At 35.8% G+C, this 14,215-nt stretch overlaps 1 protein-coding gene across 1 annotated transcript in view; it reads right to left on the bottom strand.

Annotated features, from left to right (window-relative positions):
- LOC108751380 (neurogenic locus Notch protein) overlaps positions 1-14,215 on the bottom strand; it is a gene marked incomplete at its 3' end in the record, with an annotated part of 297,572 nt that overhangs the window by 177,737 nt on the left and 105,620 nt on the right. The window contains exon 3 of the mRNA XM_018491558.1: positions 2,998-3,269. Within this exon, the coding sequence (XP_018347060.1) occupies positions 2,998-3,269 (272 nt within the window). The remainder of the gene's footprint in view (positions 1-2,997; positions 3,270-14,215) is intronic.

Here is a 14,215-nt window from a genome sequence, read left to right as displayed (position 1 = left end):
GTCGCCGACCGACGGTTCGCGATGTCATATTGGGAGAACTCAAATCACGATTCAATTAATAAAGAGCGGGATCCTCCTCGATATACGTTCACTTATTTTCTTCAAGTGACTTCATCTTATTTTATACCTTCCCAAACGGATTTTACTTTAGCGAAATTCTAACTCTTCGAAAATATTAAGTTAACAATGAAAATGTCAAATTTAAATATTAATCGGGCTCTCGAAATTAAAAACTATAATAGAGTATATCGGGCAATGAGAGCATCGACACAGCGCGGAAATTGGCGCGCAATATGTAAAACGTAATCATCAAATAATATTTACATGATATAAAGACGTACAATGATTGTCGGTTATCATCTTATTTTGGAGCCGTTTCGGCTTTTTTCAAACCATCTTCGGCAAATTCGTAGATACTTTTCGTAGATGTTTTGACAAAATATCGCGACAATGTTGAAATTAAATTCTACGTGAGGATAACCATATCTACCTACTGTCTGGTTGGAAGTTGTCGAAATTTGTCTCTTCGTTGTGTTTAGCCAAGTGACTAACCTCCGTTTCCATAGATCAGTTATTCCAAAAGTAGCAAGTTAAATTATAAAAAGGAACGATAACAAAAATTAAAAACTTTGTTTTACATTAAATATACGATATAAAATTGTAACATGTGTTATCCAGATAGAAGTCGGAACAAGTAAAAATAAAAAATTTTCTAATAATTTTCCTGTTATTAAATACATGTGAGTTTAAGAAAATTATTTAAAAAATTATTATATAAGTATTTTAGGTTCCTCATTTTAACGTTTTCGATTAATTTCTACATACACTTATTACGATGGAAACTTGAAAAAATTGAAGTGTATAGAATAATAGTATTGATCATGATAACAGAAAACGAGAATAACAATATAATTTGGTCATGATAATAAAAATGAGAAAATTATATTATAGTTTCACACAATTAGTATACTAGTTAAATAAAAAGTTAAGATAAATATATTAAAATTAATTTAAAGAATTTCATCATTTAATCAATTTCATAGCATTGTTAAATGAGCTAAAAAAAAATCACAAGTTATTTCATTAAAATTTATTAAAATGACAAGAGTTTTATTTTTACATGCGCATAAAAAAATTACATTTACTATTTTAATATTCAGAAGACGATCAAGACTTGAAAAACCTGCATATTTTCGAGAGCTTGAACATTTACTCGCTAGATTATCGTAAAATTCTTGGAACCTCTAAGGTTACAGCGCAAAAACGTTAAAATAAAATTTTGTAGACGAAGATCCCAGCGAAGATAAGAATAAATTAACTCGGTATTTCTTGCCGACTAGCATTCGGTCCGCAAGTAGAGATATCTCTTAAGATGGCGGTTAATCCCGGATAGCAGAGCATGTATCTAAGGTAAGCGTCTCTCTTTTTCCCTTTTCTTCTCGGGCTTATTGATTAGTGGAACCAATTACCACAGTCGCTACTTGTTCCCTTGTGGTCAAGATGTCTTGCTTTTGCGATCTGTGTAACGGCTAACTTTAGCGGTGCTCATTGTTTATGACTCGAAATATATTTTAGAAATTTTTCCCTTCTCTGTGTTCATTCATTAAAGGTCATATATTGTATATCAAAATCACGAGTTTAACGAGATTTATATATAACTTATACTCTACAAACTTCGTAAATAAGAATATTTTAAACAAAATTTACTCAATACTTAATTTAAGAAAATTAATTATTAAGATGTGCAACGTGAACAAGAATAAATAGTAATACATAAAACGAGCTATACTTATTATCTTAAAATCGTAAACTACCTCTCGAAAAATCATTCAGTGTTCATTGAAAGTACAACGAAACTGAGCACCTCTCGTCCAAAGGTAGCGGCATGATTCTTCGCCAATTATCCTATAAACGCATACTTAAACTTGTACCTTTTCTTTCTTCTGTTACCTCTTTTTCAATTTTTCATTGCTTATCTTTGAAAAGTTTACATATTTTCTAAATTTATTTATTCGTCAAGCATACTAGCGCGTGCTTTAGTATTTTATCTCGAAGAACAGTTGTGAGAAAGATATAAACGTACCTCAGCATCGACTTTAATGGCGTACATAAATTTCATATTGAAATTAAAATAACTCGATATAACGGTTGTATCAAATAATCGAGATAACTTATATTTAAAAAATTCATGCAAATTAAGTCTGTCATCTAATATTGGCGACGCACGTAACTACATAAGCGCACACACTTATATAATAGTACATATAGAGTATTTTTTAATAGTTCAATGCAAATTTACAGTTATAGCTTATTCTCGGCGTTTCTTTATGACGCGTAGCACAATGCGAACTGGTTAATTGCAACACGTTATCGTCACGTCTATCTATTAACCTTGCTATTCAACCCACACGAATCGATAAGCATATATTTAAGTATTCAATGACTGACGCACGATTTATTCATTGTCGGACTTATACAATTATTCCCCTTTAAGAATCCGCATAGCTTTCCTTTAACACCTTTGACACAACCGTAACGAGTTAGTTTTGATGATTTTATCGGTACGCTTAATCATTTACGTTAATTTCGCAGCGAATCTTAATGAACAAAAATTTAAATCGCGAATCAACAATAAAAAGTAGAAATTATTTGCGCATAACTATAAATCCGAATTTATTCGAAATTGTAGTGATTTCTGGTAGGAAATATAAAAATATAAATATCTCGCATGGAATGCAAGAGATCCGGCCGAGGCAATATTTTTATTACAGTTTTTTAAGATTTGCGAAATTTGGGGGGGGGGAGGGGATTATTAATATTTCAGATTGATCGCGTTGAAAGAGTCCGACAGCCATATCGGCACGTAATTATCACTTCTGAAATTAATTCATTTAAACGAATATATATAATATATAGTAGCCCAACATATCTTAACATTCGGAGTCCGGAGTGGCGCTTCGTGCCTAAGTGATGTATAAAAATATGAACTTTACTGACCTGTGAATCCGATGCTGCACGTGCACACATATTCGTGCAACGATTTCAGATTGCACGTAGCACCGTTGAGGCAGGGCGAAGAATCGCAGGCGTTGTCGATAGGAATTTCGCAGAGGCTGGCGGTGAAACCGACCGGGCACGAGCATGTGAAGGATGGTGTGCCACCCCCGATGCCCTCGCGTACCCTGCACGAGCCGCCGTTTTGACATCGCGACCCCGTGTAACATGGGTTCAAATGTTGGCAGTATTCGCCCACGTATTTTGACGTGCAGCTGAAACGGGATTGAAAGATTACGATTAAAGAATATTGATATTTTTCTCTCTCTTTATCGTAAATGTAATTTCGAACGGTGCGTCGATTACGCGAGAAAATTGCATCGATTTTGCGCGTCACGTCTAATTCTATTTTCTGATTTAAATAGCGAAATTCCTCGCTCAAGAATTTCGCTGTTTTTCAGAAAATAATTTTGCTTACTTTTTCCTCCTATTATAAAATTTTCTTGGTTCGACCATTTTTTTCCAGACACAATAAACTTAATTTGAATAGAATTTCTATCAACTATAACAGTTATCGTGATTTCTTCGTTGCATAAAATAGATATATATAACAAATATTATATTGTATTATTATATTATTATTATAGCATATAGTTTATAAAACTGTTATCTATTGTACATAACAACGGTGTAAAGACTCTTTATGTATAAACAAAATAAACAAAGTGAACGGCGAAAAAGAGTCGACGCATAATACATTTAATTAAATATATAATTAAGTTATTAAATAATTAAATATAAATTAAATATATACATTTAATTAGATAATAGTCATAGATAAATAAAATAAGAAGAAGTAGAACGGCGTATATTAATATATAAAACAATTATCTACATAAATTGATAGTTTTTTCAATTACTGTGAATTATTTTGTAGATCAGTATTCCCAACACTATTTCACAAAGAATATGACAATTCTAGGGTAAATGGGTTACATTCATCAAATGATAAAACCATACTTAATATGTGAACGTGGCGCGTGTTAAGCTCAAAAGTGAGTAAACGCGCTGCAATTTGTCTTGCGCCGTAAGAAGATAACAAAGGTCCTTTGGAAGTAATGAGGATATGCGTGCTGCCAATGCGTGAGCTCACCATAAAGGACGCACAGTTGAGAAAAATGTTTATAGTCGGTAAGGAGACGCAAGTTACCTTAAGGGGACCAGTCCCTCTAGATTCTTTCGCATATCGATGAGACTGCAATGTAAAAGCGACGATCGATCGGAGCTTACAATATGACGTGCTCTGTCCAGTGGTCATTAGAGTCCGTTAGATCATTTTTTTGTCGCGAAAGTCGGCAGAGCGCAGCAATAATTTCCTTATCGAGAGAGCACGATCGTTGAAATAGTATTTGCGCATCTAATCTGTTACTTCGTTAATTCCACGAAGCTTTTAAGCCGACAAACGTTAATAGCGATTGAATGTAAAATGCGTGCGAGTATAGTCGAACTTATAATAAGATCCAAAAGTAGAAATTACTTGTTCAATACAGAAAATGGGAATAATTCGATTTTGAAATAACATATGTTCCGAGAAACATATTGTGGATAAGTTATTCGACAGAAAGAGGTCACGAAAGGTCTTTCTTCGTTTGGAACATGTGTTCCCCTTTTCATGCCATTTCACGCAAAGCACGAATTCGACAGGAATTATAAGAGATGAAAGTTTAGATACTCGCTTGGAGGATCTACTGATACGTGTAACAGGCCAATCATAAAGCTTGGACCAGGACTTTTCGCCTCTCGGCCTTCGTGGAAGTCTTCGACCGGAATACGCGAGATCCTTTTCGCCAGAACGCATTAGTTCCCCCCTTGAAATTATCTTACCTACGTCGAAATACTGCTGCCCTTCTCCTATCTTCTGTTGCTTTTTTCACTTGTATAGAATTCAGAAAAAATATACATCTATCGAAGGGAATCGCATTTTTCATTGAACTCCTTTAATTTATTCTGAAAGTATTTCAGAATAATTCCGTAAAATGAATTCTGTAAAAATCAGAATGTTAAAATTCGAAAATAAAACATTTTAATGCACACTCATTAATCCTCGACTATACTTTAGCGTCCTGTTTTATACGAGTATGTATAGACTGCAAGGAATTTCATTTTACTGACTGAAAAAATGAAGGAAGATTCCAAATCTTTTTATAATTTAGAACCTGGTAGTATCAATCGTATAGACTGTAAAAATTTCGCTTCGGATTCAAACGGCTCGCTTCCCTGTAGTTGAGGCTTTTAAAAATGTACCATCGAATATTTCCTCTAAGATATTGACTTCAGATCAGAAGAGAGCTGAAAACCAATGTGGACCGAGTTTCTAGGCTTTATCTAAAAATTCCCTACGGACTCAAGTTTCATGCGAAAGATGTTCGTTTATATACGTATTCTATTGATACAGATCGAGATTATGGTATTCTTAAGCTGACGTCAATGTACGTAGAAACGTATCGTGCGCATTGTCCTGCAGCCGCAGCTGCATCGCACCGGGCCTCTTTTCCACTTTTTTCTCCGCTTTCCATCGCGCATGGTGGCTAGAGAGCCACAGCCGGTATCTCTATAAACGGAAACGACGATTCCACGGCCATTACTTGCTTCAGCAGCGAGCTTCTTGGCCGTCGGCTTCGGGGCCGGCGTGTGTCGTGTCCATCGCTTGGATTTATTGACTTCTACCAATGAATATCCGCCCTCTAATCACGAAGACACGAAGTAACGAAACCGCTAATACGAGAAACCGCTAAAGTCAGATGCAGCAAATTTGACGTCTCCGCTCTCTCGATTTCCTTTACATACAAGAAGTAATAGTCGCGGAAATTCCGTGACGTAATGTACGTTAAAAAAAAATTGCGCGAGAACATGAAACGGATGTAAATTATTATTTACAGAGCACATTACACGTTCACGTGTGAATTTAATTTAAATGCATGTATATTTTGTACGTATCTATTAATATTTCAATCGCTTAGAATAAGATAAAGGAAAAGTATACGTACATGGCGTTAACGCTATCGATATCTAACGTGATAAGCCAGATCAGAGAGATGTCGCGCGAACGAGATTATAATTATCGAAGAATGTCGCAACACACGTACATCCTGCTTCTGGATAATCTTGCAAGTATACAGATAGGAATCCTTCTTGTAAGCGCATAGATAAGTACAAATAAGCAACCGGGGCGGACAGACATTCGTGTTATGCAAATTATCAGGTCTACATCGCTCTCGACTTGCAACGAGATTACTGCGATTCCGGAAGCATTTTATCAATCGCTCCAAAACCGGCCTTCTTTATTCTGCAACTCTCTTCAAACCGGTCATCGTAAATTCTACTTCAGCACTGGTGTTTAGCAAACGCGACGCGTAGTTCAACGTAGTTCAACGATAAGATTTGTCAGGAGCCACTAGCGTGACGTGAGCAGTTTCGCTCATGTACGAAGAAACGTTTCGCTGCGAGACGGGGCTCGTCGCCCTTTCGCTAATTGCAACGGTCGTCAATTACGGAATTATTTAAGCGCCAGCACGGTTGGTATTTCTAGCAATTTGCCAGAACGATAGGTCTGTGCATCGAATATGGCGCGTGATGGAAACTAATTTATGTACGTTCTAAAAGATTTGATTAATATTTGATTAATATTGCAAATACGGAAATTAAGGAACATATTCTTTACTCTTTCAATACCCTTCATGTGATAATTGAAATAATATTATTGAGTATTTTTTTTAATTAATCTGTATTTGCAGTGTTTATATTTTATACATCTTTATATAAACCTTTAGATGTATTTTTATACGAGCAATTTTATGTATATCTAATATTTTCTTTTTCATATGTATCAATTGTATCGCATCATTCATGTTCTTTATGTCTTAATTCTTCTTTGTTTTTGTGCTCCATACAGTGTGACATATTTATAATGTAAGAAAATTTATTAATACATAATAATGTTACGATATTACAATAAAAGATATTTGTATTGTAAACTTCGTAATATATGAGAATAGAACAGTTAATTATCACGCATTATAACGTATTCAATAAGAGCTTCATTTTTAGAGCTGCCTAAATAGTCTCTAACAGTGCTAACTAATAACGCAAATAAAAACCTATCTAAAATCTCCAAAACGCTTCATATTTCTTCGGCAAACATAACGTGAAGTCTATTTAGGTGCATTCTAATTGAGCAAGAAAATACAACGTGTTCAAAGAGAATGAATAAATAAAATTATCATTGTGTCTTCATTCTAATAATAATATCTTCATTCAAAAATTTGTATTTCATCGTTGATTTTGAAAAGAAAAGAAAGTTCATTTTGTCACCATTAAACTCACATAAAGTTCTATTTGAAAATTCTGACGTATAATGCAAACGGAAACAAAAGGATCTTACATCAATTTTAGCTTCGTTTCGCATAATGAAGATTATTGAAATAGTCGTACATTGTATGATCGAGAACGTGGGAGTGCAAAGTTCCTACTGGCTCCATGCCAATTTCCGCGGTCTCTTCCTAGCCCGCGAACGAAGTTCTTAATTCGTTCACACGATAAATTAGTAGACGCTCGAGCGCGAATTTAGATTACATCCAAAATATAATTCTTCATATTTAATATTTTTAATATTTTTAATAATAGTTAGTCAGTCAATCGGATAAAGTTTATCCAATGACATAAATAATATACAAGTTTTTATACAATTATATATAATATAATTATTTAAAGCAACGGCGTTTTCTGCAAAAAGTATAACGAAATTTCTCTAATAAGCTGAAGTTAGAAAGTCGATTACACTCGCAACAAAAATCACCTGTGGAGCAAAATTAATAAAGCTGGATCGCGCCAGGATATTGCACGTGGTGGTCGTAGCACCCAATGTGGCACGTCCGCGTGAAAGATCGATAGCCAAGATTTCCGTGAAGTTATTGCGCAGTATCATCCGGAAATTAACGGATCGCTCGCCGAAATTGCCTCGTAAATCCGAAGGATATTCTCTCGCCCAACTTGTTCCTGTCTCTTCGCTGCGAGACATGATGAATGGCCGTGTGCGTTCCCCGCGTTCTAAACAGGTATCTGATATTGCGTCACGTGCGCAATACTTTGTATAGTAAGTCTTTACTAATCTTAGGAGCTTAATTGACTTGAATAAACGGAGCGAGGCGGTGTGCGGCAAAGAATAAACGATAAAGATAGACAACAACATGGAAACAATATATTTATCATTATTTTCGAAGGCGAAACAAATTCAACAAATTTTGAATAAAAAACAAGTAATTCGATTGTTCATTTCATTCTTTCATTCGCTCACTCAAAGCCATGAGGTAAAAAATGTGTATCGGCACGGATTGTTGCATTACATAATAAATAATTTTGGAAATAAAAATTAATTCAGATTTGTCGAGAAATAATTAATTAATATTAATAACAATTTCGTAGACATTTTTACGTTGAATGAAAACTAACTTTACGTTTAATTTCTTTATAAGAATTCGTAAACTAATAATCGCAATATTAAAAAAAGTAAGAAATATATTTCTTTCCAAATTCATTATGTTAAATATTAATATTTTCCCCTTAAGTTTTTTTAACTCGTATTATTTGCATAATAGAAGTGTAACTTTAACAATTTACAAATTCGTAATATTTTGAACGATGAGCACAATTAAGTGTACGTTAATGTCGCGACACGCGAGATCATAAGTCGCCGCATCAGAGACCGTGACTTTTTCGTCTAAAACATTCGCAACGCGAGCGTGCGAGAGGTGAAAAAGAAGTTGAACGGGAAAAGAAAGGAGAGATAGATAGAAAAAAATATAAAGGCGACTACCGTCATCCCCCGCCGATAATGCGCGGCACTTAGCACTAAAATGGCAGCCTCCGGTGTCATTACGAATCGTCCACTTAGTCGGTAATAACCCGGCCTGCAGTCCCAGACGGAACGGAAAGCCAAGCGTGAGCAAAACGAGCTCGAGCATCTCGAATCGAGGATCTCGAAGAGACGGGATCTCCCTCCGCCTCTCCATCAGTTGATCGTGCATCAAGAATGAAACGATAAATTCTCGAACAACGAATTCCGCAAGCGATTGTTCATGCCAAATCTGAAAATCTACGGAGGATAGTATGGTCGAAACTCGCCAATCGATCGTACTTGATCAAATGAAGATGCTATTACTGCGGAGGGCAATTTTGCAAAAACCTCTATAAAAACGATTTTATTTTAGATTATTCATCAAATTTCAAGAAATAAGACGTCGTCTTGATCGAATGGTTAATACGTACAGAAATCAGATATTACGTCAACTCGGGTAATCTTTTTTATGAAAGGACAAACCGACTTAGCTAAAAACATGCCGTATGTCATACTTTTCTCTCTCACCGAGATAAATGACTTCCGGGTGTCAAGAAATGTAAGCCATCATCGCTTAAGAAGATAATTACCGTAAACGAACGAGAATCGAGTCGATGTTTCTATAACGAGATGTGGTAAAAGAACGTCATTAATTATTTCTTTGTTAGCATTATGCAGAGATACCTTAACGTTTATATTTGTTTTTACATTCAGTAACTAATACTCAAATGAAACATGTTACAGGAAATTTGATTAGGTCGGAAATTATACATAATAATCGGTCGATAATAATTCCCGCTTGGTTTGGAGTGAAAATATATAATTTCTTAATTAATTAAATTTCCTGTCATAGATATCTGCTTAAAGCAAATTTTCAAACTTTCTTTAATAAAAAAAAAAAAAAAAAAAAAAAAAAAAATACAACTTCATCGTCTAGTTTTTGTATAAGAGAGAAATCCATTTCGTCGCGCGCGAAGATGTGACATTCTACAGACAGATAATTTTCGAAAGTTGAGAAATAAATAAATTGTAATTATAAGTATAAGAGAGATAATCGCCAAGAATTGAGTGAGGATGAAAATAATAAAGGTCGCTTATTATCGCCGACAGTGACCGACGAATTTGGGAACCGGAACCAACAGGGAACTCCGAAGGTAAAGGCATTTTGGCCGCGGTAAATTCCCCGGCTTCTTTCGGCACGAGTTCGAATTACTCCGGCGAATGAAAGAAGCGGAAAGGGAGCGGGAGGAAGGAAAGGGAAACGAAGACGAAGAGGCACGAGAAGATCGGCGAAGAGAAAAGAGGAGGGACGAGTAAGCGAGAAGAGGACGACAAGAGAGGAAAAGGGGTAAAGACAGTTGTTATTGGTGGCTCTTAGGCGGGCAACACGCTTCGTCGGTCACATTAACGACTCGACCAGGCCAGATCGTTCGTTTTTGTGAGACGGTAAGAGATCGGCCGCCACTTTTTCCGGCCACCTTGAACACGAGCAATTGCACTCGTCGAAAAGCGGACGTGCCGCCGCTGCATCGCGGCATCGATTCGGCGATCGTTTTATGTAGGCGAGGAGCGCAAGCGATTTTTCGGCAGCGAATAATCGATCATTCAATGTCGGTCCCTACGTGATCGTTGCTCGAAACTCTCCGTTGCAAGAAACAACTTACGCGAAAGTTCATACGATACGATGAAGGCATCCAGCCCGATACTTTTACTCTCCATATAAATTAAATTCTTTGTTTTTCAAATAGAAAATATCTTCTAAAAGAAATAACATCTAATTGAAGATTACAAAAATATAATCAAATCCTAAAATGATGAAATTTTCAATAAAAATAGTACTCACAGATCTCAAAACTCTCTTTGGCGTTCAGTCATGTATATATCTGAATTAAAGTCGCTTTATAACTATTTTTTTAAATTCTATAAAAAAAAAAAAATGATTTCATGAAGAATTTATTTAATATTTTAAAATATATTTAAATTCAGAAAATTAAACGCATAATTATAAAAAGGGAAAAAATGATAAATGTTAGGTATATTTGTTTAGAATTATCATTTTCAAATTATACGTGAGAAAAGTAGGGATATTTTAAAATCCTCATATAATTTATACATCCCTCAAGGTACGCTTTCTAATAATATGTTGGGATCTCATTGATCTTACGATCCTAGTATTAACGTAATCTATCGAACCCCGAGGATAAATAGAAACGAATGTCGAATCGATGCCGATTCTGAAAGATCTTAATATTCTTCTAACTTCCACGTTATATACTAACTAGATTTCAAATTACATACAAAATCGAGCGACTATTTTATAAAAAAAAGAATATATAACGGAAATAATCATTTTCAAATTTACAAGAGAGAAGTTTTAATAGCAATTTCCGCCAGTCCGATAACATATTTATCCGGTTTCGTGCGCAAGCACTATTTATTACAAAATATTCGTAATTTTCCCGCTGCTAATGGACTTGAGATTATAGGTAGTAAAGTAGCGCGTAAACGAAATAATGCATTTAATAATAGCACAGAATTAATTAATATATATCATTGGACACGTAAGATGTAAGAAGAAAAGAGAAAAAGAAATTAATGTGAAAAAGGAAACTAATTTTGTGCACATCATGACGCAAGTGCTTCGCTCAAGCTATTATGAAAATTAATTAAAGCAAATTTTATAAGGCAACGAATGTTATTTTACTTCCTTTCTTATCTTCTGCAAATCTTTTATGCTTTACAATGTACAAACTTATATTTCACGCGCACGTCATCTTCACTGTAAGAAATTTCTGTCGTAAACTTCCACAAAAGTGTTGGATATAATAATAAGTTTTTATCCAACAAAAATGTGCTGTAAATTTAAACAGCCATATTGTTTTAAAAATTATAATAATATTTTGTAATAAAAATATACGCGAATCTCTCGCGCCAGTTTTGTAAATCGACAATAAATTTATAATGCAAATTTACAAATGTTATGAAATCAAAAGCAAAATGTTACATGATTCGTAAATTTACTGCGCATCCTTGTTATAAGAGTATTATAAATTCATCGACACTTCTAACGGTGTTGTTTATTCCACAAATGGCAAAAAAAGTTTCGACATATGAATACTTGAAATTATTTCACGTTTAAAAAAAATGTCCCATTTATATATTACGAACGATCAAACAGGTGATGGATTACAAAGACAGTCGCGATAAATCCTCGAAGAGCGCATGCTCCTCTTGCGCGCGGAGGCACAGTATCACGAAAACTCATCTAGAAGCCGGTCCTTCCACGGCATAGTAGATGGAGACAGGGAATGGATGCAGCTCTTCGGCACTAAGATCAACAGTCAGCCACCAACATCACCACCCACCATCAATGCTCGGTGGACCGCCCAACCACTCGTGCTGGGTCCATTAGTGTCTCGGCTTGTAATTTGCCGCGCCGAATGTTAATGGACTTCGGGGATCTTCCTCTCCCTCCCCTCTCCTCCATTCTCCTCTCCGAAAAACCTCCTCTTGGTACACAAGTTGACCACCGCGTGCTTGCGTCTCAAGAGCGGAAAGGATCAGAGTCTAGAAAACCGACTACCGAAATAAAAAAAAATAAACTAACGGACATCAGTAATAGGAAGAAATATATTCTTTCACTCTCTCCCTCTCTCTCTCTCTCTCTCTCTCTCTCTCTCTCTCTCTCCTTCTCTATCTGGATCTGGAAGTATGTAATTAGTTCTGAACGCTGATCACTCTGGCACCCGCGGCGATCCGCTAATTAAGAAACGCCACCGTAATACCATCGTCGTCGAATTAGCATCTATTAAGCCTGAGAGCGTCGCCAATGGAAAACCAATGCCGACTGTTCGAGGAAGTTGTTGGTAGACGAGAGAGAGGTATGGGAGGTCAATAGGGGTTCGTCGAATAATTAAGGGTCAACGGACGCGATCAATTAACGAAAGGGCAGAGATAAGGATCTGAAAAATAAGACATTCTTGCAATTTTACTGCTCGTTGTACTAGATGTAATAATGACGATTGAAAATGAAAGATTCCATCAGTAAAATGTTTACTTTTTTTATCAAAAAAGAAAGAAAGAAAGAAAGAAATATGAGAACAGTAAGATTACACATAGTAAATATAAAATATCATTCCATTTTCTCATAGCTGTAAAATGTTTTTTTATTCTTTTTAAGAAGTAAAGATATTGCATGCTCAATTACATAAAATTAGATGTTGTACTGATACATTAATTTCATATAAAATTAGATTTTTACCTTTTAACGAGACACGAGTATCGTACGATAAAGAAAACAGGGGATTTCACTTTAATTAATTACCTGCTTTTCATTAAACATATCTCATCCAAATAGCATGAAGGTTTCCAGAATGAGGCAATACATTGTGAAATGACATAAATGACGTGTGTTTAACTACGTGCCTATATAGGTACGAAATATAGAAAGTACGTTTGTCTCGCGTGGTGTCACAATTGATGTATTTAGAGACGATCAGGATGTTCCAAAAGGGTTATGGCGGTAAAGAAGTACTTTTGTGAATGAAACGGTAGTAGGATTTCGAGCGGGATTTCCCACGTGGATAATGTGACTGCGGGTTAAGAGAGCAGTCCTGTTTCGCGGGGAAGCGGAGTACCATTTATGAGCAGAGATGAACAACAACCCTTGTTTACGAAGCTCTTCGATTGTTCGGACCAACCTGGATATCCTTCAGAAATGTTATTCATTAAATTTGTATTGTAGTCACGTGGGATAATTATAAAGAACGAAATTTTTCGAACGATTGCATTTCGCAAATATTTGGCAACATTGACATTTTCCTATTGTAAGATCGCGAGTAATCGTGAGATAAAATAATCGGTGCGTTTGAAAAAGAATAAATCCAAAACAGAAAATCCAAATAAAGAGAATAAACCGGACCGTATTCTCAGGGGAAGAGGACAACGACGTGTATTCTGCGGCTTTTGAAATGTAACACCCAGCGGACACGATCGTAAAATGCGAGACCGCTGACGATTGCGACAGCGAGCGTGTTTTGAAAGGAACGACGTGTACGAAGGCGGACCATCGGCTTTTTTAAAACGCGACCTGCGGTAACGTCATAGGTGATCGCGGTCACGCCGTGCTCTACACAACGCACGCACGTGCGTGTACCAAGCGTGTAGAAAAGTGTCGTTATTCGTCGCAGCATTGAGAATCGTGGTATAACGTGACCAGCGATATTTATCTTCTCCATAGGGAGAACATCCCGATCTCTTGCCAAGCAAGAACGAAAAAACGTGAGTTAAAGGGTGGGTCATCTATTGGTACGTTTTTGGGGTTACCGA

This window comes from Trachymyrmex septentrionalis, unplaced genomic scaffold (assembly GCF_001594115.1).
Source record: "Trachymyrmex septentrionalis isolate Tsep2-gDNA-1 unplaced genomic scaffold, Tsep1.0 scaffold1, whole genome shotgun sequence".
Lineage (NCBI taxonomy): Eukaryota > Metazoa > Arthropoda > Insecta > Hymenoptera > Formicidae > Trachymyrmex > Trachymyrmex septentrionalis.
The sequence above is the reverse complement of the archived record's forward strand: the minus strand, read 5'-3'. Positions and strand labels throughout refer to the sequence as shown.